This window comes from Eumetopias jubatus, unplaced genomic scaffold (genome assembly GCF_037043125.1).
Source record: "Eumetopias jubatus isolate StellerSeaLion01/CBP00866 unplaced genomic scaffold, mEumJub1_p1.0 scaffold_10, whole genome shotgun sequence".
NCBI classification, from domain to species: Eukaryota; Metazoa; Chordata; class Mammalia; order Carnivora; family Otariidae; genus Eumetopias; species Eumetopias jubatus.
In genome coordinates, this window is record NW_028274816.1 from 103861041 (window position 1) to 103886650 (window position 25610).

Genomic DNA, 25610 nt, shown 5'->3' on the forward strand with positions numbered 1-25610 from the left:
TTTTAAAGATTTTATTTATTTATTTGACAGAGAGAGACACAGCGAGAGAGGGAACACAAGCAGGGGGAGCAGGAGAGGGAGAAGCAGGCTTCCCGCCGAGCAGGGAACCCCATGTGGGGCTCGATCCCAGGACCCTGGGATCATGACCTGAGCTGAAGGCAGATGCTTAATGACTGAGCACCCCATATATGCATGTCTTTTGATGGATATATGCATTCATTTCTCTTGGTTATAGATCTAGAGCTAGCATTTCTGGGCCATAGGTTAGGTGTATATTTAGCTTTGATACATACTGCCAGATAGTTTCCAAAGTGGTTGGACCAGTTTACCATCCCGCTAGCAATATTGGAGAGTTCCAGTTGTTCCACACCTTGTCAACACTTGTTACTGTCAGTCAATCTTTTTAATTTTAGCCATTCTGGTGGGTGTGTAGTGGTATTTCATTGTGGTTTGAATTTGCATTTTCCTCATGAATAATGATTTTGAACACCTTTTCATATGTTTATTGGCCATTTGGATTTATCCTCTTTCCTGAAGTTCTGTGAGTCTTGTGTACATTTTTTTAAGTTGGGTTGTTTGTAGTTTTTCTTACTGATTTTGCAGACATTTAAAAAATATTTTAAAAACATGTACTTTGTCAGATGTGTATTGCAAATTTTTTCTCCCAGTCTGTAACTTGCTTGTCTTCTTAATCTATTTAAGAAGTAGAATTCTTAACTGTAATTAAGACAAATATATCAAATGTTTTTTCTTTTGGAATTGAGTGCCTCTTACGTCCTGTTTAAGAAATCTTTGCCTACTTGAAGACCATAAAAATATTCTCCTCTAGAAATTTGATTTTTTTTATTTTACAGAGAGAGACACAGCGAGAGAGGGAACATAAGCAGGGGGAGTGGGAGAGGGAGAAGCAGGCTTCCCGCGGAGCAGGGAGCCCGATGTGGGGCTCGATCCCAGGACCCTGGGATCATGACCTGAGCCGAAGGCAGACGCTTAATGACTGAGCCACCCAGGCGCCCCAGAAATTTGATTGTTTTAACTTTCACATTTAGGTTTATTACCCACTTCAAAATAATGATTATTTTTGACCCCAGTTATTTTATAACAGAAACTAGATATTTTGCAGTTATAAAATGAAAATCTTACTTGGAATATGTTGGATTCAATCATTTTAGCACATTTTTTTTAAGTAGCAATGACATGAAATGCCCATTCTTCCTTTTCTCTCTACATGCTTGTTTGGTGGCATGTGATATCCATAGTAAAATAAAAATGTATTTATTTTTCTACAATTTTAGAGTAATTGACCTTTCAAAGAAAATAACACTAGATGTTGCATTTGTTATTTTAGACCTGTGCCCAACAATCTATAATTTCCTCATTAGACATTTAATCTAGGGGAAAATAGGATATTTTATTTAAAAAGAATAAGGTAGGAAAGACTGGAATGGTGATGTGGGCTGTATTTGATCTGGTGTCCCTAAAGAAGTAATCTTGTTATTTCTTGACTTTTACTTTAGCCCAAGGTAGAAAGGAAGGAAGTATTTCATGGTTAGAGGAATTACTCTCATTTTATATCTTCCTTTCTCCTCAGTCATAGTCAACTGAAGCGTTTGAAATAACTGACCTACTTCTAAAATATATAATCTATATAGGAGAGCAACTTTAAAACATTGTTTAAATTCTTTGAAACAAAGATGCAATTCAAGACATGAATCCTGCTTCTCTTCTTTTTTTTAAAATTTTTATTGTTATGTTAATCACCATACATTACATCATTAGTTTTTTAAAATAATTTTTATTGTTATGTTAATCACCATACATTACATCATTAGTTTTTGATGTAGTGTTCCATGATTCATTGTTTGTGCATAACATCCAGTGCTCCACACAGAACGTGCCCTCTTTAATACCCATCACCAGGCTAACCCATCCCCCCACTCCCCTCCCCTCTAGAACCCTCAGTTTGTTTTTCAGAGTCCATCGTCTCTAATGGTTCATCTCCCCCTCTGACTTACTCCCCTTCATTCTTCCCCTCCTGCTATCTTCTTTTTTTTTCTTAACATATATTGCATTATTTATTTCAGAAGTACAGATCTGTGATTCAACAGTCTTGTACAATTCACAGTGCTCACCATAGCACATACCCTCCCCAATGTCTATCACCCAGCCACCCCATCCCTCCCACCCCCCACCACTCCAGCAACCCTCACTTTGTTTCCTGAGATTAAGAATGCCTCATATCAGTGAGGTCATATGATACATGTCTTTCTCTGATTGACTTATTTCACTCAGCATAACACCCTCCAGTTCCATCCACGTCATTGCAAATGGCAAGATCTCATTCCTTTTGATGGCTGCATAATATTCCATTGTGTATATATACCACATCTTCTTTATCCATTCATCTGTCGATGGACATCTTGGCTCTTTCCACAGTTTGGCTATTGTGGACATTGCTGCTATAGACATTGGGGTGCACGTACCCCTTCAGATCCCTACATTTGTATCTTTGTGGTAAATACCCAGTAGTACAATTGCTGGATTGTATGGTTCCTGCTTCTCTTCTTAATGTGACTCTGACATTGTACCTTTAGACAATTATGTGACTTTGTATTTTTTGTCTTTCTTTGTGTCTTGAATTTTGTGTGTATAATCGGGAGAATAATAAATGCCCCTGCACCTGTTTATCTTTCAGAAATACTATGAGATAATATGAAATCTCATTTGCAGTACTGGACTAAGTGCTTGATGTCACATTTTTGGAGAGCCACAAGCAAACAAAACTAAGTTCATAAGAAAGCTCTCACACCATTGTTATGAACTGAGTGGTAGCATCTGAATGATAACTTATCCTGTATGTTTCCAGAAAGCTGAACTAGGACCTGAAATGGACATTTCAGGAAATTTGAGTTCAGCTATATTTAAGGAGGAACTTTTTTAACCATTAGAGTTTTTCTGAAATGGAAAGGAATGACATTCTGTATTACTGGAAGTATCTAAGCAGAGGCTGTGCAACCCAAATAGGGGGATATTGGAGGAAATTCAGGGGAAGGAGAGGTAAAATAACTAAGATAGCCACTCCAATTCTGATATTCTAATTTCATTGGTTATAGAGGTCAGTTTTCATGATACGTTTTACGTTATATTATTCTTGTGGTGGTAAGATTCCAGGAATGATTTTAAGTGGTACTATTAAGAGAACTGGTGAAAGACCTTTCAGAAATAGTATCTCGTACTCCTGTTGCATTGCCACATTTACAGTATTGACTGTTATTGTTGCAAATGAACACATTTTTGTAGTCAGTGACTCAATTTCCAGAGGTTTTAGTAAGAAAGTAAAAGTGAACATTTTGTATAAGAGAAAATGTTTTTTAAAAAGGAGGCATGGGGATAGGGGTGTCAATTTACCGTTAGGAAGATAAAAAGGAGTGTCAACACTGAGAGACAGCTTTCTGGCAGCCGTCAGGCACCAGTGTTGCTGGCAGCTAGCAAACTCAGTACAGGATTTTTTCGAAGATTTAACATTTGGCTCTTCTTTAGCACCTACACTTTCTACTGGGAAAACAGACCAGTGACTAGAAACCTGATTTCTGAAACTAAGAACAGAATTTTATTAGCTGGTATTCTTAATTGAATGATAATGATACTATAAAATAAAAGCAAGTTTACAACCATTTGAGTTAAAAATATGATTATAAATTTTGTTGCTAATGTAAATGTTTGGTTTTGTTCATAGATAATTCATATTAGAGCTAAGAGGTAGAAACCTTCACCCGTGAACTTTGATGAATTCTCAATTAACCAGACTGCTGCCATTTTCAAGTTTAAATTTTATTTGTAATCTACCCCCTTTCATTTAGCAGTGCATAAAATGCTAGAATCTCTGAGAAAAATCTCAGTATCTTAACAAAAAATTCTAATGAGTGAAATTGTCTTAAAAGGCATCTTTGTCAATGAAAAGAGAATCTGAAGGAATAAAAACAAATTTGAAATTGTCATCTTTCAGTAAACCTCCGATGGAGGCTGGTTTTCAATACTGGTAGAAAACAATTTGGAATTGCTAATAAAGCTTTGAAATTCTAGAGTCCTTGAAAAGCTACAGAAGAAATAACCTTTAATTTTTCCAGTCCAGTACATTTGTCAGCTATCTCAGTAATAGAATAATTATACCTTTTTTAGGATTTGTTATTTAAGACATAAGGTGTCAGTGGAAAACACATAATTTAATTAAAACATATCAGGAGATTAGTTATTTAGTTGTGGGAAAGGCAAGAGGGCAAATGATAGGAAAAGAGTGTTTACTAGGGTTTTCTGCTAGATTATAATTTTGGCTTTTAAATGAGATAAGAAAAATAGTTTTATTTAATGATAGCAAAAAATCCCAATGGTAATATGATGCTAAGTATATATTTGTACACATACATATATAAGTATATTTTTTAAAATACTGTATCTGGGAGTTTGGCATCAGGTGGTGTTTTGTTTTTGTTTTGTTTTTTTACCCTCCAAAAAGTCACATTAATGTTTCAAACAATATGAAAGGTGCTGTCTCAGTGCTTTATATCTTTGATTACTGCATTACTGGAAACCACAACTTTTTCCTGAAATTCCAATTACAGGAATTTTGGAAATACTGGTAGAAGATGGTCATAGTTTTTTCCTGGTATAGTATCTTTAAATTTTGCTTGATATTTAATTTTTATATGTGGTTTGATTTACTTTTTTCCTGATCCAGAGTTTTAATGTTTGTTTTAAAGAAATAGCTTTGCAGTGGTATCCCAAGCAGTAGCAGGATATTCTAAAATCTAGAGCAGTGCCATTCAGTAGAACTTTCTGTGATGATCAAAATGTTCTTATCTGTGCTGTCCAATATAGTAACCAGTAGCCACATATTCTGTTAAGTACTTGAAATGTGGCAGGTGTGACTGAGAAACTAAATTTTTTATTTTAGTTAATTTACATTTAAAGTTAAATCACCTCACGTGGCTGGTGGCTACTGTATTGGACAATATACTGTTAGTATTAATAACAGATCTAGAGCAGGGCTTCTGTAAAGGACCAGATAGTGACTGTTTTAGGCTTTTTGAGTCATATAGTCTCTGACACAACTGTTTGACTCTGCCACTGGGGTACAGAAGCAGCTATAGACAGCACATAAATGAAGGAGTTTGGCTCCGTCCTAACAAAACTTTATTTTTGTACACTGAAATTTGAATTTCATAATTTTCAAGTGGCACGAAACAGTATTCTAATTTTTTTTATCCATTTAAAAATGTAAAAACCAGCAGAGGGAGAGGAGGAAAAAAACATAAAAATCCATTCTTATTTCACATGCCATACAGAAACAGGTGGTAAGTTGTAGTTTGCAGAACCTTAATCTAGAGTGTCCATAAGGATCGATGATAGAGATGTAAAAATTCATGTGATCATTCGATAAATATTTATTGAGTGACCATCATGAGTAAGCACTATTTTGGGACCTGAAGATACAGCAAAATAGCAATAAAAAATACAGCCCAAGGGGTGCCTGGGTGGCTCAGTCAGTTAAGTGTCCGACTCCTGGTTTCAGCTCAGGTAATTTTCTCAGGGTTGTGAGATCGAGCCCCACCTTGGGCTCTGTGCTGGGCATGGAGCCTGCTTGGGATTCTCTCTCTCCCTCTCCCTCTGTCCTTCCCCTCCCAAATATATGTGTATATATGCCAGGTGGTGACAATGAAGAGATTTTATGAAGAGAAATACAGGAGGGTAAGAGAAAAGAACATGACAATGGAGGGTAACATTTAATTTTTTAAATTTTTTGTTAAGTTTTTAATTTTAATTCCCCTAGAGTTAACATACAGTGTTATATTAGTTTCAGGTGTACAATATAGTGATTCAATAATTCTATACATTACTCATTGCTCATCATGATAAGAGTACTCTAATCCCCACCCCCACCCCCCAATAGAGGATGATGTTTTATATAGAGTAGTTAGGTAAAGCTTGTCTGGTAAGGTGACTTTTGAGCACACACCTGAATGAAGAGGAGAAGTGGGGCCCCATGGTGATCTGAGGAAAGCATTCTGGTCAGAAGGAAAGGTAAATGCAAAGATCTTGAGGCAAGAGTATGATTTACCTATTCAAGTAACAGAAGAGATGTAGAAAATAGAGGAGATTTATACTTAAACAAAATTAATCCACTTTGGAATTCTTCCATCATTAGCACCAGTTATGTGTAAACATCAGTACAGGAAACTATATTTATTCCAAAAGCAATATAGGGACGCTTCATTCTTAACTTTCTAGAACATTCTTTTGGAAAATATTTTAAAGCTATGTTGATGGCCAACATATTAAAAAGACCCCAGTAGAAATGGAACATTTCTGAGGGGTTTTTTTTTTTGACTGAAGTTAAAGAAATTACAAAATGATCCATTAAAAACTGAAAAGTTTTTGCTGTACTTAGAAATATTTAACAGGTTTCTCATCTTCAGTTGGAGATTCCTTCACTATCCACTACTGAGCTTCATGTTTTTATGAGGACCTTTAAGTTTAGGTGGAAAAAATGTACTTCAATCTCTTTTGCCCTTGTGTTTTATTAAATATTTTTTTAGTACCTAAGGAGAACATCCATGTAGCCTGATTATAGATGATTTTAATGTCTCCTGTAAGTTCTGAATACTAAGGTAGTCAGAATCTCCTTTTTCTCTTAGAAACTGTACTAAGTTGTTTCTGGTGTTATTTACAGCACACAAAGGCTGCTTGAAAAAATATTGAGAGCTATTTAAATGTCATTGTCAAAGAATTTAAAAGGTTCAAGGGGGCTGGGACCTTTTTTCCTTTAGGTCACCAAATCAAAAGCCATCTTGCTCTGTAGTAACTAAAAGATATTTTCACATGAAGGTTGTTTATGTGAAACCTCTGAGCTAGTTTTCTTTCTTTTTTTTTCCTGTTAAGAATCCCTTTAGTGTGCAGTTAAAAGTTTCACATTTAGTTTTTTTTTAACTTTTTTTAAACACTATCAAACTTGCAGAAAATTTGTAATACAGTACAAAAACTATTTTTTCAGAAATTTGAGACTAAGTTGCTGACATGATGCCCTATCACCCTTGAAAACTTTAATGTACTAAAGTGTACTTCTCCTACATAATGTAAAACAATATCCAAATCAGCAAATAAACACTGATACATTACTACCATTTAATCCGCAGACCCCATTCAGATTTCTCCAGTTGTTTCTACGGTGTTATTTACTGCAGGAAGAGTCAGCTTAGAATCACACATTGTATTTAGTTGTCAAGTCTCTTCACTCTTCTTCAGTCTGGAACAATTTCTTAGTTCCTCAGTCTTTCATGACCTTGACAGTTTGGGAGATTACAAAGCCAGTTATTGTGTCAAGTATCCCTCAATTAGAGTTCATTTTCTCATGGTTAGATGCATGTCATGTGTATTTGGCGGCAATATCACAGAAGTGATGCTGTATTCTTTTTATTATCAGATGGTACATAATTTTCATTTGTCCCATTACTGATGATGATCCCTATGTTTAGTTACAGTGGTGTCTACCAAGTTATTCACTATGTAGTTGCTCTTTTCATCTTTGTAATGATAAATAATTTGGGAGAAGCACTTTGAAACTACGTAACTATTCCATTCATCATCTGACTTTCAGTTTACTTACTTATTAATGTCAATATGGACTCATGAATTTATTTTTTTCAATAGTTTATAACTCAATACTATCATTATTATTTTGACACTTCCCTGTCTCAGATTTGGCCAGTGGAAACCCCTTCAAGATGATTTCTATATCCTTTAACATATCCTCCTCATTTTGTTAGCACCTCCTTGCTTTGTGACGCAACAAAATGTTCCAGACCCATCTTATACTTTTCCCTGCCCCAACCCTGGAATCAGCCATTTCTCCAAGGAGCCTGGTTCCCTTAAGTGGAGAATGATATTTAGAAGTTATTATCTGGATGTCAGAAGTTGTTGTAGTGTCACTGCTGCCGGGTGCTATTAGTGGACAGGGCTAGGGACTATATGTATGTATATCCATACATACACATATACACACATTTACATCTCTATTTTATATATGTTATATAGAGTAGAAGTCACGGGTTCATGCCAGTACCTTCATTTCCAATATAGTACCACAGGGTTTTTGTTTTTTTGTTTTGTTTTGTTTTGTTTTTGTATTTGTAACTCCCTTCTCTGACAGAGAAAAATCTGGCTCTTATCCTTGTTATGTTTACTTATTTGATCAAGCCTCTTTATATAGTCAATCATCCGTTGCCACTATCATCCCTTCCTCAGCACAGATACTTTTCTTGCCTCATTTGGGTTCTGACATCCTGTACAATAGCTATTGTGCTATGTGGACAGTCTTTTCAACTGCTCAGGCTCTGACACCTCCATGCAAGGCTGTCCCTAATATGTAGATGCCCTCTCCACGCCACTCAAGTTCTGATACTTTACACTGGAGCACCCCTGTGTATGGAAGCTCTCCCCACTGTCCCCATGTGGGTGCCTTGCTTACCCCACTTAGACTCTGAAAACCCACACCAGACCACCTCTATGCATAGATGTCCTATTCACCATGCTGAGGCTCTGTCTCATGCTAAGCTGTCCCTTATCTTGGATACCCTCTTTATTTCTCTTGGACTCCAGCCTTCCAAGTCAGGCAATTCTCCTGCCTGAATGCTCTCTAGCCTACTCAGGTTCTGATTTCCCATTTGTCTGCCTTCCATATAGAATCCCTACTTACCTCATTCAGACTGCCCACCCCATATGTCATACTCTCCAGGCTAGTTGGTCTCCAGCAGCCTTCCTTGGGCTCCCTCCCTTCCTTGCATAGATATTGCTCTCCCCCATCTTAGGTTTTGACAACCCATACCAGGCTGCTCCTTTGCTTATTTTAAAAATATGTGTATTTTCCCTGCCTCTATGCTTTGCTGCTATCATCTAATGGATCATATGTTAAAATTTTAAAATTAAAATAGAATATAGTAGAGTGGCTGTATTTTTCAAAATGAAAATTAAAATATGACCAGATGGGGTACCTGGGTGGCTTAGTCATTGGGCGTCTGCCTTCGGCTCAGGTCATGGCCCTGGGGTCCTGGGATCAGGCCCCGCATCGGGCTCCCTGCTTGGCGGAGGGCCTATTTCTCCCTCTCCCACTCCCCCTGCTTGTGTTCCCTCTCTTGCTGTGTCTCTCTCTGTCAAATAAATAAACAAAATCTTAAAAAAATATATATGACCAGATAATAGTATTGAATATTTGAAATCAGTACTGTCCTGAACAGCTTTGGGTATATGATCATCATTAAAAGAAAGAACAAAGAAGGTTTTCTAGCAATGGAGGAGTACCTCCTATTGAACCAGCCTTCCAATAGATAACAATGATAGATTCTGGATAAAATATGAAAAAATCTATTACCTGAAGGCATTGGAAAATGTCAGAACCAACCTGTTTTTATGTTTGTTTTGACCCAAGGGTAGGCACCAATTTTAGCCTCAGGGTGACCAAAACTTGGATAGATAATTCACAGTTACACTAGCTTAAAAAGCCAGGGCGTCTGGGTGGCTCAGTTGGTTAAGCGACCGCCTTCGGCTCGGGTCATGATCCTGGAGTCCTGGGATCGAGTCCCACATCGGGATCCCTGCTCAGCAGGGAGTCTGCTTCTCCCTCTGACCCTCTTCCCTCTCGTGCTCTCTATCTCTCATTCTCTCTCTCAAATAAATAAATAAAATCTTTAAAAAAAAAAAAAGCCATAGCAACCACAGCAGGCTGGGAAGTAAGGAGGGAAATCTTGGTATGAAAAAGGCAGAGAGGGCTTTTTTATCTATAAATTCTCTGGCTGCTCCAGATCTCTAGCTGATCCTTGAAACACGCATATATGGGATTACACTCTGAGCAGCCCATCTGAGGCTAAATATTGAACAGAGATTTATGCCTCTGCAAGAGATCATTTTGTCCCAGTTTCCCAGGGACTATGAAAGTTCTCTGATCTGGAAAAATCCTCAATCCCAGGCATGCTGGGACATTTGGTTACTCTAGTTGCTGCTCACTACAGTGAGACAGAATTCGTGTTTGAGTCTAGGCAAATTAATTGCATGCTTTGAAATGTAAAATAAAGAAAAACTCCTATGCTCTTCAGAGGAACATAACAAAATCCAGAAATTCTGTAACATATCATTTATAATGTCCAGGGTACAATCCAAAATCATTAAGTCATATGAAGAAGCAGGAAAATGTGCTTATACTCAAGATAAAAGGAAATCAATGGTAACTGACCCCAAGATGACATAGATATTGGAACTGGAAGAAAGGATCTTAAACAGTTATGTTAATCATACTCAAAGATGTAAAGGAAAGTATGCTTGTAATGAATTAACAAATAGGAAATCTTGGCAAGGAAACTATGACAGAAACAAAATGGAAATTCTAGAACTAAAACTTGTAATATCTGAAATAGAAAACTCACTAGACAAACTTAACAACAAATTAAGATGACAGAAGAAAGAGTAAGTGCACTTGAAGGTATATCAATGAAAGTATTCAATCTGAACAACACAGAGGAAAAAAAAAAACCATTGGGGTGGGGGGAGAACAGAGCTTTAGGGAGTTGTGGGAAAATATTAAAATGTCTAACAACATGCAGTTGAAGTCCTAGAAGGGAAGGAGCAAGAGGATGGAGGAGAAAAAGTATTTGAAGAAATAATGGCTGAAAATTTCTCAAGTTTAGTGAAAAACATAATTTTACAAAAGTTCAGTGATCACAAGTGAGATAAATTCAAATAAAATCACACCTAGGTGTATCATAATCAAACTGCTGAAAACCAAAGGTAGGGAGAAAATCTTGAAAGCTTTCAGAGAAAAAGAATATATATAGGAAAACAATAATACAAATACCACTGACTTCTCATCAGAAACAGTAGAGCCTAGGAGGTAGTAGAATACCATCTTTAAAGTGCTGGAAGAAAACTGTCAACCCAGAATTCTGTATCAAGTAAAAATATCCTTTAAAATTGAAGGCAAAATTAAATAAAAATCTTAAAAAAAAAAGCAGGGGGGATGCCTGGGTGGCTCAGTCAGTTGAGCATCCAACTCTTCATATTGGCTCAGGTTATGATCTCATGGGCCTGAGATCAAGACCTACATTGGGCTCCACACTCAGTGTGGAGTCTGCTTGTCCCTCTCCCTCCCCCTTTGTCCCTCCCCCCACTCGCTCACTTGCTGTCTTTCTGTCTGAAATAAATAAATATCTTTAAAATTGAAGGCAACAAAAAAAATTCACAAATAAATGAAAACTAAGAAAAATTGTCACTCACATAATTCCACTACTAGAAATGCTAATAGGAGCTCTTTTGACTGAAGAAACACGATACCAGATGGGAACTCAAGTCGTCAGGAAAACATGAAAAGTACTAGAAATGTTAAGTACAAAGTACTAATTTTTTCCTCTTCATCTCTTTAAAATACAATTACTGTGTAGATAATTCCTTTTATTCCCCTTGAGGTACTTTTTAGGGAGGATAGAGGGAGGAAAGAACAGTCCTTCTCTGAAGAGGAAATCTGCTAAAGCTTCCAAAATGGTATCCTTATTAAATTTAGAATGCTCCAAATCTGAAAAAAATTTAGTCTAAGTAGCTAATATTTATAATCCTTTTCTTTTCAGATATAAAACCAAATGTGGAACTGAAAAGCACTCAGGAACAGTCTGTGCCCACAGGTAACAGGTCTTTCTAGAAGTATACCTTTACTGAAATTACCAAAGGAAGAATATTCTGATCACAGTAAAAATGCTATAGAAATGTATTGGAAAAAATGTGGTTGTCTCTTTCTGATACAAAAATAACTCATCCATTTAGATTACATAAATTCTTTGGCATCATCAGGCCAAATCACACCCCACCTAGTGTTGATCGCTGTTTTTTTCCTTAAATTTTTTTTTAACTGACTGTTTTAAATAAAGACAGTTTTGTTGAACAGTATAGTAGCTTATGTTTTATCAACTTGTGCTTTTCACTATAGATAGTGGTCAGCAAACTTTTTTGTGTAAAGGGCAAGGTAGTAAATTTTTAGACTTTGTGGGCCATATATGGTCTCTGTTGCTATTCCTTTTTAAACAACTTTTTTAAAAATGTAAAAACCATTCCTACTTCCCAGGCCCATACAAAAATAAGCCATGGCTACATTTGGCTCTCAGGCCATTGTATGCTGACTCCTGCTCTATAGTAAACTATAAACATTTAAAATCTATTTCTTAAAAATAACTTCTATGTTTTCTGGATTGATTAACTCACTTTGGATCAAAATTTATGCTATATTACAAAATTTATCACTTAAGTACCTTTTTGTTATTGTCAGTTATAACCTAATATTTTAATTGAACCTGTACCTCATGTTAGTTGTTCAGGTGTGCACTTTATCTTAGTCATTTTGAGCTTGAGAAAAGTGAGCTACTATTTAGAACAGTGTCTAGTTCATAGAGTATATGTTACAATATGCAGAAACGAGAAACTTAACGTGTTTATAAATCAAAACATGAGTCCATGATAACCATATTTTTAGCACCTATTCATCATGGATTTTATGAAATATGTTTCCATTTTACTACTGCATTCCAGCAAAAGTCCTGCTCCATGTGTTCAGTCATGGGTGCAGCTGAAAGGAATGTCACTGCAGAGTTTCTAGTTACTTCTCCTACGTCACCTAGCTTAAACGCCACAAGATTCAGTATCTTTCACTATTTGTTGTATGTAGTAGCTACTCAGTAAATATTTTATTGAATATTAGGGAGGACATTAGGAGTTTGATAGAAAGTGAATATGTTTTTAGTTTATTTCTTTTGTTAACATCTTTTTAAGCTACCATGCTTGAACATGAATAATGCCAGCTACATTATTTCTTTTCTTCTAATGTCTAATATTATCAGTATTTATATAACACACAAAAGTATATTTCTGTTAAACTTGATTTTTAACAACTTTGCTGTTTGTTTAAGCATGCTTTTATTATGTCTGCTCCCTTTCACTTATGAACTCCTGTAATACTTTGTATTTCCCTTCCTCTCTTGTCTGAGTCTACATTATAGTTATGATCTTGTCTTATCTACATCTACAAATTATAAGCTCCGTAAAGACAGGAATTATGACTTACTCATATCTGTAGCCTTGTCAGCATTTAGTTGTTCAAAGAAATAAAGGAACTTGAGGGCCAATATGTCTTCCACAGAATCACATTTCTAATGTGAACAGAAAAGGAAAATAGGATTTGATATATAGTTGCTTATGGGTTTTCTCTCAGGAAAACATGTTTCTCAAATTGGGCTATGCCAGTGTTGTTGAGCTCAGTATTTCTCATCACTACATTATGCTTCTTGTTCATAAATAGCAATAGCATCCTACTGAATATTGTGAGACATACCAAAGGAGAGAGAATTTCTGTCAGGAAAGAATGTGAATGCATTTTAACTCAGGTGCACCCTGGGCATATTTCTGAACCTCAAGAGTCTTCACATATATTCCACTTAGGGTATATATGAAAGGGATACTGTCTGTCATTAAGAGATTATGCTGAAATGGGAGTCTACTTAATAAAAATATTATATTTTTATATATAAAAAGTTTTATATTATAAAAATCCTTTAAAGTTGGCCTGCATAGTTAAAATTCTTTTTATCTCCTAGAAGGTCCAGTGATTTTGAATGACTACAATTTAACCAAACCACATGAAACAGAAAATGTGGACAGTGCAGAAGGCCCAACCAATGAAGATGAAGATCTAGGAGGTGGGTCATTGTGTATAGACTAAAAATGGTTATAGATATGGTTGAAGCTTAATATGTAGAAGAAATCAGGATCTCTCCAAGGAAAACTTGGATTTGTAGGTTGAGTTGGGAGTAATTAAGTTTTCTTCATTTTACCAATGTTAATACTTAGGGGCTCCTGGGTGGCTCAGTCAGTTAAGCATCTGCCTTCAGCTCAGGTCATGATTGCAGAGTCCTGGGATGGAGCCCCGCATCGGGCTCCCTACTCAGCAGGGAGTCTGCTTCTCCATCTCCCGTTCCCCCTGCTTGTGCTCTCTCACCCACTCTCTCCAAAATAAATAAAATCTTTAAAAAAAACATTAATATTTAATAATTTGCTGAAGGATATCTGCAAACTGAGAATTTAAGGCGCTTATTCAGTGTTCAAGTTATACCAACTTCATTTTTAAAATGTTTATTTGACTCTTTTCCATTATAAAAATAATAACTGTTCATTATGGAAAGTTTGGGGTATTTCCCAACACCAATAACCAATTCTCTAGTTCTTCAGACAGTAACTAGGCATCCAACAATTCAATTCAATTCTCATACTAACTCCTGGAGTTAGCACAGAACCCACAGGTTGAGGACTCAGTCCCATGAGACTGCCCTCACTTTAGACACCACTTGAAACTTACAGGTCTCCATATTACCTGCACTTCTGTCCAGCTTGGCTACAGTGCAGGGTTTTTCACAACCACTCCCCTCAGTTTTAATAAGGTGCCAGAATGACTCACAAAATCTAGGAAAGAACTTCACTTACTATTACTAGTTTATTATAAAGGATACAACTCAAGAACAGTCAAATGGAAGAGATGCATAGGGCAAGGTATGGAGTGGGAGGGGCTGGAGCTTCCATGCGCTCTCGGGCATACCATCCTCCCGTCATCTTGATGTGTTCACCAACCCAGAAACTCTCTGAAACTCATTGTTCAAGAATTTTTATAGAGCTCCGTCTTAAGTTGCACACCGCCCCCCATCACTTTGTCTTTCTGGTGACCGGCCCATCCTGAGGTTATCTAGGGGTCTTACCCTAAGTCACCTCATTAGCATAAACTCAGGTGTGATTGAAAGGAGATTGTTATAAATAACAAAAGATACTTCTATCACTCAGGAAATCCCAGGGGCTTTGGGAACTCTTGTGCCAGAAACCTGGGACAAAGACCAAATATATTTTTGTATTTTACCATAAGCTACCCACTGCTCTTTGACCACGAATCTCTTATAGCTAAAGGATCATAAAAGTCAAAATACTGATAGAGTGCCTGGGTGGCTCAGTCGGTTAAGTATCTGACTCTCGATTTCTGCTCAGGTCATTATATCAGGGTCATGATCTCAAGGTTATGAGATTGAGCCCCTGTAGAGCTCTGTGTCTGGCTCCGTGCTCAGTACAGAGTCTGCTTGAGATTCTCTCTCTCCCTCTTCCTCGGCCCCTCCCCCTGCTCGTGGGCTTAGATAGATAGATAGATAGATAGATAGATAGATAGATAGATAGATAGATAGATAAAATCTTTAAAAAACAAAGTCAAGATACTGGCATATTACTACAGTCACATTCAGTCATTAATAATTACTCCAGTCCATCATAATATCGTATGAAAATGTCTTCCAGGGTGAGGCCACTCAGATTTGCAGACTTCCATCTGATTCTGTCAGGTTCCAAAAACAGGAGTGGTCTCAGCAATATATGGCTTCACCTTTTCAGCATCTGGTATAATTGAGCTGAGAGACAATATTTATTATTCTCTTGCTCTGAGCCTCTCTTTAGATTTTAATATAATACTGGATTTCTTTCATTATATAACCCATTGATTCGTTTCTTTACCCTCAGCTACTATTCCTTCTTCTCTTCATTTCTACCTGAACCTTTCCACTTTTGGAAGGAACATTAAGTTTAACAGCCATGCTGGTCTAGATTGCAGGCAGCAGTACTAGTCTAGCAAGTGCCTCCCCCTCAATCCACTCCTATCCCTATAGGGTGGAGTTAGGTACAGAACCAGCAGGCTCTTTTTGCCACTAGCAGTAGAGCGGCATTCACTGTTAATCTCAGTTTGGGCAAATGGAGTGAAGGCACAACCTGCCCTATCAGGCCTTTAGGAATCCTGACATAAAGGTTTAAAACTATAGTTATGGTTTCTTGCCTAGGAGTCATTCTGTTTCTGGCACTTGCTGCAGCCCTAGTCCCATGACTACTGCATCAAGTAGGAAAGAGAAAGTTGAGGTGATAAAGAAAAAAAAAGTCCAATGAAAGAAAAAAAAAGTACGGACATCAAACCAGTGTCCTCTCCCCTTGGGAAGAATTATAGTCATACCAATATTTTCCCCCCATGGAAAAAATCGCATAGTCACACTAGTGTCCTCCCCAAACCCTCTTCCCCAGATCCACCAGAAAAACAGGAATCCTATCAATGGGGACACTACCTTAGCCCTGCTCACGTTGAGTGTGAGCATACATTCTTAAAGGCATGTACACCAGCCCTTCATGCCTACAAGTTCCCCTGTTTTAAGCAACCAATGTTTCAGTTACCTATTCCAATTCTCTATGAAACTATTCTGAGGACAATTCTCTCTGTTCATCATTTGACAGTATAGGCCGTAAAGTGTATTTCTTGTCCGGAAGAAATATGATTTGGTGATCCAAATTGGTGCAATATCTTCCGATCCATTTTTTTTTTTTTTTTTTTTTTTTTAGTACTCCGACCATTTGCATCTACCACCAGGTAAGCAGTGCATAGTCCAGAGTCAATGTCTATTCTGTCAAAACCCATTTGTAGCCCTCCCACCCTAGCTACTGGCATTGGTTAAGTATAATTTACTTGCCAGCTATGTGGGGGGGCCTTTCCTCTGAGGAATCTTCCCCATAGCCATAGGCAACTTCTGTCTCTCTTGTTGGCAGATAGAACAGTTCTTGCTGGCCTCAGAGAGTGCAAAAAGAATTTTGAGCCCCAGAGAGTGCAAAAGGAATATGTCCAGTTTCAGCCCTCTGTATTGCTGTGGTCCCCAAATGTCTATTCCTTTCATGGACCCTGGTAGCCACTTCAAATAAGTACACTGTGATATCAGCTTGGTTCCAATGACCTTCCAAGCCTGGAAGGGGATTCTTCTGATGGGCATTGACATGTCCTACTTTAATATACCCCTCAAATTTCTATAGTGATTTCTGTATGGTCATGCTTTCAATGGGCATCCCTTTAAAAGACCACTTTTCCTTCTGCCTATCCCTATGGCCAGGCCACTGGCCCATCACACACAACTCAGGTAAAACCCAAAATGTAGATAGAGGCTTTTGTCATTGTTCCATTCTTCCATCATTGCTAGGAAAACAGCACGGAATTCATCCACCGAGTTGATTTGTTTTTACATCTTCAATCGGAGTAGTGGTCTTCCAAACAGAATATTGTTCATTTACCTTGGAACTGTCACCCATAAACCAAGCAGCTCTTTGTTGTTCAGTCAAGAGCTGTTTATCATGCACCATCCAAGTAATGATTTAGCCTCATAAAGTCCCAAAGTCAGTCCTAAGGGAAAAGAGGCTCACTGCTTGTGAGTACCTCCTGTTTGCATTCCTCAGGCAGCATAATCCTCTATAAATCATTTCTGTCTTATTATGGAACTCTCCTGGGCATTGCCCTCTCAAAAGCCTTAGAGCACTTCTGTGACATCACCTAAGACATTATGTGTATTTCAGATGTTAAGATTGTTTTTGTACTGCAGTGATAGGGGCAGTTTCAATTAATGTTCAATAGCTGGCTACTAATTGCCTCTCAAATGGAATTCTCCATTTCATAGTCCCAACAGTTGCTGGGAAACAGTCGCAGACTTTTGCCATAAATCCCACTCTATGCTTCACATACAGCTACCACACAGAATCTGTTCCCACCGGCACTGCCGTTTCTCATCTACACTGTGGACTTGGGCAATCTCATCCACCCCCATTTAACATGTCCAATTAATAGGACAGATTTACATGCCTTCTGTTTTATAGAAACAGTTAATTCCCCAGTCACACACAGTGTCCATGCCCATAAGACATTCAGGTAAAGGAGATGCAGCCACTTCAAACATACCAGCTCTCCCCCAGACTTTTACCTTAATCCTTCAACCCTTCCACTCCTAACTGGGACCTATCAACAGGTTTTGGTTTTATAAAATGAGGTAAGGGAGTTGTTCCCCAGTAAGACATAATATCCATTCTCATAACACTTTCAGTTAAAGGAGACACAATTTCTTCACATAGAGCCTATTTAAACATTTCGATTTCCATCTAAACCTCCACTTTAATCCCATCAACACTTAAACATTTCTATCTTCTTTCAGTCAAATTGAAGACCCCCTATAGGACTTCACTAACAAGTTTTGGTACCACAGTGAATGAGGCTCCCAGGTCAAGGAGTCCCAGAAACTTTTTTCCCTATCCCCTGACCATTTTACCCTTTCATGTGCAGAAGGCTTTGGGTCCCTAGTGAGAGGTTGAGCCCTGTTCCTTTTGTCATGACAAAGGTGAATCTGCCTGACTATTGCCCTAGTTGATTTCAGATCAGATTTCTGTTTGTAATCGTTGTCTTTTGGCTTTGTAAGTTCTCTACACTGGAGTAAATAGAGTGGACTTGTTTGGGGCCCTTTAATGGAGGAAGTCCCTTTGGTCCACCCAATTTTGCATAGTTCTGTCTTAAGACCTTTGTTTCAAACCCATCAATGTCTGTTTCCTTTATCCCATTTCTTAATAAAAATCCAAAGATTTTCACACTGCTGAGATGAGTCCTTTGACTTTCTTTTTTCTTCTTTGTTTTGGCCTTACCAAAGTTTCCTTTATTCTTCTTATTTCTTAGTAACCATTTACAAGTTTCCACCTTGCTGGAACAAGTCCCTTGATTCTCCTTTCTGCCTCTCCTCATTTTCTCATTAATTAACCTAATGTTTTTATTAGCATCTGTAAAACCCAAGAGGGGGAGCTAAGACAGCAGATTCACTCTGGTTTCTTCTACTGTTGCTTGATTTTGGAGCAGGAAGGTTACATGGGATGCCCATGCAAAAGGGGCCCCCTGTTCTAACTGTTTTCTTAGATTCTGTATTTGTCTCTTTGGCATTCATTCATCACAGGACCAATTTTATTAACTGTATTGTCTTATTTTCTGTATTTTGGACGCTTTGATATTTGGGGCCCTTACAGACCTGGGAAAAGACTGCTTTTCCCTGGGATAGCCAATTCCTATAGATAACAGAGGGGTTAGCCAGGATCATGCTTTTTGTATACAAACCAACCAGTCCAGAGCCTGTACCTCCCAACTATCTCCTTACCTAATTCTTATATACCAAGCTAATATTTCCCCTGCCCAAAATCATCCCACAGCCAAGTATATCAGATAACTAGAGACCATTCTGTGTCCCAAAGTCTGCCAGGATTATTCAAAGCAGCCAGTCCTAAACTGTTTACTCTGACTGCTTTGCCTTTTCTCAGAAACTCCAGTAAAAACTCTGGCCAAGGATTTCCTTCACTGCTCTTTTCTGCCTCCTGACCTACACTGGTGCTTTCCCCTGTGGCCCTCTGTGGCATGTGGCAGTACCCCTCTATGGGTCCTGTGAATATAAAATAAACTTATTCCTTCCAGTCTTTGTTCTCATCTCCTCCTGTGGCTTTAATAACTTCACCATACCATATCCAATATGCATATTCTTAAACCACAGCATTTATCATGACCTGGGTAACAGGCATATTTAATGAATATTTAATGAATGACTATCTCTGTTATCATAAAGCCAGTCCCATGTGGCTTACATACAAAGTATATCAGGTGTTTCATCTGGATGTTCCACTGGTGTTTATAGAGGGAGTTGGGTAGTCCTCTTCTCAGAGTAAACAGATTCTAACAGTGGCTTTTATCTAGTCCACGAGGCTGCTGTGTGTCTGGATCTGATTATTCCATAGCATGCTGTGGGTTGGGTATCAACCCAAACATGCTCTTCTTCTCTATAGAATTCAAAACCAAATACATTTCCCCTAAATTAGTCACTCTTACTGTCCATTTTAGTAATGGTTCTTCAGGAAGCTGGCGATTCTGATTCACAAAATGAGACAGCCCCTTCACACTATATCCCCTGGTTTCAGTAGTTTCTTGGTTTTGCCCTTCAACCATGTGAACTATCTTTTTGGTGACCAGAGCTCTTAGAGGTACTCTCTATCATTCCCTCAAAATTTTACCTTTTGGGGCAGCTTTGAGCTTAGTATCTGAGGCTTAAAGTGACCGAAGTCGGAGCTTGGTCCAACATCAAAGTTTGAGCTAACACTCTCTTTTCATTTCATGTTAGTTAATTCAGATAACAGTAACCAATTTCACTTTTTTCCTGTTAGTTTGCATTTCCTTATGCATCCAGCTCCATAAGAGGTGGATCCATTTCTGAAAACCCTTGGTAATTTTACCTCTAGTCACTGATCACAACACAGCTGCTTTTCCATAACATGGGTGACCATGTGGCCAGGAATCGGAAGAATCAATTCCTTGCTCTTTCTTCTTTTCTCTTCCCAAACCACATGTTTCCATGAACCCAGATTGTTCTAGCAAATCCCACTCCTGACACCAATTCTCGATTTATTTTCTAACACCAACAACAATTTCTCCAGACACCAACAGGGCAACCAAAAATTCAATTCAATTCTCATACTAACTCCTGGAGTTAGCACAGAACCCACAGGTTAAGGGCTCAGTCCCACAAGACTGCCCTCACTTTATTTTATTTTTTTAATTTTGTTTATTAGAGAGAAAAAGCACAAGTGGGCGGGGAGGGGAGGGCAGAGGGAGAGGGTCAAGCAGTCTCCCCACTGAGCAGGGAGCCCGACGCAGGCTCGATCCCCAGACCCCAGGACCATGACCTGAGCCAAAGGCAGATACTCAACCGACTGAGCCACCCAGGCACCCCAGACTGCCCTCATTTTAGACACCAGTTGAAGCTACCAGGTCTCCACATTACCAGCACTTCGGTCCTGCTTGGCTACATATGCAGGGTTTTCCACGACCACCCCCCTCAGGTTTGATAAGTTGCTAGAATGACTCACAGAATCTAGGAAAGCATTTTACTTACTATTACTAGTTTAATATAAAGGATATGACTCCATGGAAGCTCCATGCCCTCTCTGAGCACACCATCCTCCCATAATCTTGATGTGTTCACCAGTTCAGAAACTCTCTGAATCTCATTGTTCAAGAGTTTTCATAGAGCTCAATCTCCAGTCCCCATTCCCCTTACCAGAGGTTGGTGGTTGGGGCTGAAACCCTTAACCCTTAATCACTTGGTCTTCCTGGTGACCATCCCATCTTGAGGTTATCTAGGGCCCCCACGCTAAGTTCATTAGCATAAACTCAGGTGCGATTAAATAGAGCTAGTTATGAATAACAAAAGACACTCCTATCCCTCTGGAAATTCCAAGGGTTTTAGGAACTGTCAGTAACAGGGGACAAAGACTAAATATGTTTTTATATTTTACCATCTTTTGGAAAGTTCATAGAAAGAAAAAACAAAGACTCACCTCTCTCCCTACCACCCAAAGATAGTCTTTGTCAGCACTATGGAATACTTTTAGGCTTTTTTGTGAATTATGAGCACTATATTTATATTAAATTGCATGCATTTTATTCTAATATTTATGTTGATAAATCTGATCACTATTACTTTATGAATGTCATGCAGATCTCATCTTAGATGTCATTTCTTCAGAGAGATTTTCCCTGACAACCCAGTCACTATTTTAATGCATTCCCTATTTTAATTCTCTGCATGGCATACCATGGATAATTTTGGAGTTTTATTTATTTCTTTATTGTCTTTCTCTCTCTACCTGTTATGAGCCAGGATCTTGAGCTGTCTTTTTTACTGCTAGGTATTTGCAGCACCTAGAACAGTACTTACCCCATAGTAGGGTATACAATAAAGATTTGTTAAATAAGGGACTAAATGAATGCATTAGGCTAATTATATGGGGGCATCTATGTGTTTCTAAAAGGAAGGAAAAAAAAAAAAGAAAATCACTTCTCAAGATCTTTTTCTTTTGTCTTAGATTCTTAAGGGACCAAGAAATAGAGTTCTATGTCTAAACCTTCTGAGATTCAAATCACAGCTTCAACTAACATTCCAGCTCTGCCTAGCTATACATTCATTTGTACCAGTTCTTAACCACAGAGACAAAAAATGTTGCCTGGCACAGGATGTGGTCATTTGTGCTGAGGAAAGGCATACAGTGTTCTACCAGCTTCATGCAACCTCTTGAAGATGCTATCCATGGAGTCACACTCAGAATGAGGCAAATGATAACTGTGCCTTTGGCTTGCATTCTTCTGAGTTAGGGTTTCTGAGTTTTGGTAGGCAATGTGATTAAGTTTATGTTTGGACCTTTGGTCTAGAAATTTATAATTACGTTAGAATTCACTCTGGATTCAGAAGTAGCCTATGAGTTTTATGTTTTCAGGTGGTCAGAAAAAAACACAACAGATTAAATACTCAATCATTCCAATGTTAGTGTACCTGCTGCTGAAGTGAGCACCAGATTAAATACTTGAATATATTGGGACGCCTGAGTGGCTTAGTCGGTTGAGCGTCTGCCTTTGGCTCAGGTCATGATCCCAGGGTGCTGGGATCAAGTCCTGCATTGGGTTCCCTGCTCAGTGGGGAATCTGCTTCACCCTCTCCTTCTGCCTCTGCCCTGCAACCCCCACAGCTTGTGCACTCTCTCTTTCTCAAATCAATAAATAAAATCTTTAAAAATAAATAAATACTTGAATATAAACAAAACAAAACAAAAAAAAACCCAAACAATTCCATTCAACAACAGTAATTTAAAACAAATATTATAAAAACCCATTTGGTACAGCACTTCCTTAGGAATCCATACAGTAGATTCCAGGCCTCTACATTTTGATCCTGTTCCAGGAGTGCATCCAGGAAGAAAAAAGAGGTTCAGTCTCTGTGGTCCACTCACTTTGGATCATCTTTGACTGTTACAGCTTCCAGTGTCATTTCTATCTCCTTACCTCCAATTCCATGTCAGTGGATGAATGGGGTATCATTGTGTTTTTCTCAGTTGTTAGGATCTAGGAGTGTCATAACATTTCTTGGTAGAGGCTAGAGGATATAATCAGTCATTCTAAATAATTTGGGAAAGATAGAAGAAATGGCTCTTTCCTCTAAGCTGATTTAAAAAGAAATGAGGGACACCTGTGTGGCTCAGTTGGTTAAGCATCTGACTCTTGATTTCCACTCAGGTCATGATCTCAGGGTTGTGAGATCAGGCCCCGAGTCCGGCTCCAAAGCCGTGCACAGTGGGGAGTCTGCTTGAGATTCTTTCCCTCTCCCTCTTCCCCTCCCCCCACTTACACTCTCTCTCTCTCAAGTAAATAAATCTTTACAAAAAATAAAAAGAAATGAACAGGCTAACTTTAGCGTTAAAAGATTAACCCTTTATTTCATGATTAAGCTCCAAACTGATTACTGTTAACATTGACACTTAATCGGGGTCATTTACCTTTGGAAAAGGTTGTTAACAGGCCTCTACTTTTTAAAAATATAAAATATGATCAATAGATACAAATTATACATGCTGAATTGTAAAATAATAGAATTGAAAAGTAGCATTGCCTGAAAGAAGATATGTCTGTTGCATAATAAGGTACTTCTGTCATATTCAGCATAGGGAAACATTAAGACTAATTAGGATTATACTTTTAAAGATAATTAGAATTAGGGCGCCTGCGTGGCTCAGTTGTTAAACGTCTGCCTTCGGCTCAGGTCATGATCCCAGGGTCCTGGGATCGAGTCCCACATCGGGCTCCCTGCTCGGCAGGAAGTCTGCTTCTCCCTCTGACCCTCTCCCCTGCTTGTGTTCCTGCTCTCGCTGTCTCTCTCTCTATCAAATAAATAAATAAAATCTTAAAAAAAAAAAGATAATTAGAATTAGGGGTGCCTGGGTGGCTCAATTGGTTAAGCGTCTGCCTTTGGCTCAGGTCATGATTTCCAGATCTTGGGATCGAGCCCCTCATTAGGCTTCCTACTTAGCAAGGAGTTTGCTTTTCTCTTTCTCTGTCCCTCTCCCTCTCCCTCCTTCCCTCTGCCCCTCCCCACTGCTCATTCTCTCTCTCAAATAAATAAAAATCTTTAAAAAAAAAGATAATAAGAATTATACTTTTAAATGAAATTTAGCTATAATGTAAAAATGATTATAAACAACTTTATTTTTTTTAAAGATTTTATTTATTTATTTGAGAGAGAGAGAATGAGAGATAGAGAGCACATGAGAGGGGGGAGGGTCAGAGGGAGAAGCCAACTCCCTGCTGAGCAGGGAACCTGATGTGGGACTCGATCCTGGGACTCCAGGATCATGACCTGAGCTGAAGGCAGTCGCTTAACCAACTGAGCCACCCAGGCGCCCCTATAAACAACTTAAAAAGCATGCTTTAGAGGATCCTATTCTATTTAAATTTAATGGGAGCATTTTTTTTTAAAGTTCTCTAAAAAGTTTTAGAAACTAAGATCTGTCCTGGAATGTTTTAAATTCAGAATAATTGTAATCATGTCTGATTTATATGTTAAAAGAAAGTGAAATGTCATATGTATCTTTCTAAGGTTCCAGCTCTTAGAAAATTGTTTATAGAAGATTAGAAATGCTCACTTTATTTTTCTCTTATGGAAAGAAAAACTAAATTTTTTTAGGGGGAAAAAGTGTTTACCCAACTAGAATTATTGTGTGAGAAACAAAAAATACTTGGAAAAAAAAACTTTTAAAAGATATTAAGATTTAACATAAATTCACTTGTTTCCTACCCTCCAGATATTTTGTTCATTTTTTTAGAGTTTTTGTTGTTTTTGTTGTTGTTTTGTGGGGCTCTGACTCACAACCCAGAGATAATTTTTTTTTTAACTATATATTCGTATGAGCCTAGTGCAGGAGTTGGCAATTTTTTTTCTGTAAAGGGCCGGAGAGTAAATATCTTGGGCTTTGTGACCAAATGATCTCTGTTACAACATCTCAACTCTGCTGTTGTAGGGTAAAGCAGCATAGAAGATATATAAATGAATGTGCATGGTCATATACCAGTAACTTTATGTACAAAAACTGGCAGTGAGTCAGATTTGGCCTCTAGATCATAGTTTGCTGACTCCTGGCCTAATGTATACATTTATTGTGTGATGAGTTAAGAATGTTTTTGCTCCTTGAAAGAACAGTGATCATGTAAATATTTCCAAAGGACATCAATGGGGAATCTAACACTATTATTTTTTAAATAGAAAAATATATATCATTAACAGCTTTGTTTATCTCACACATAGGTAGTATAGCTCTGTACATAATTGGTCACAAATAAAATGATATGTGGATTAAATGTTGTGTTACCACTTAGTTGATTTTAGTTGGTTCCTCCTTTCTTCTTGAAAATTTAAATCTAATACACTAATGAACTGGAGATATTTACATCAATTCAAGTTTATTTCCTCCATGAGGCCTCCTTGTACTATCCCACCTCCTTCAAGTGTAGTCTTAGGGCTGAGTTTTTGGAGTGTGTTTAATTAGTACTTGTTTAAGCACCTAATTATACTGTGTTTGGAATTGTTTGTGCATGACAGACTTTCACCCCATTACATTACAAGCTTTTTGAAAAAAAGAGCCCTAGTGGCCTACATTTATATCTTTGTAAAAATACCTACCTATAAAGTGATATAATCCAAGTGGATTGAAAAACACAAGAAACGAAGAATTTCAGAGTTCTTTTTCAAGCCTGGTCATTGACTCCTATGAACTATTATTATTTCTCTTCTCAGTGATGACCAACC

General features: G+C 37.9%; 1 protein-coding gene across 2 annotated transcripts in view; it reads left to right on the forward strand.

Moving 5' to 3' along the window:
• IKZF3 (IKAROS family zinc finger 3) overlaps positions 1–25610 on the forward strand; it is an 87840-nt gene that overhangs the window by 12833 nt on the left and 49397 nt on the right. Inside the window, exons 2-3 of one of the 2 annotated variants that reach the window (XM_028089776.2) lie at positions 11664–11717; positions 13677–13778. In XM_028089776.2, the coding sequence (XP_027945577.1) occupies positions 11664–11717; positions 13677–13778 (156 nt within the window). The remainder of the gene's footprint in view (positions 1–11663; positions 11718–13676; positions 13779–25610) is intronic. The other variant, XM_088028285.1, reaches the window with a different exon arrangement.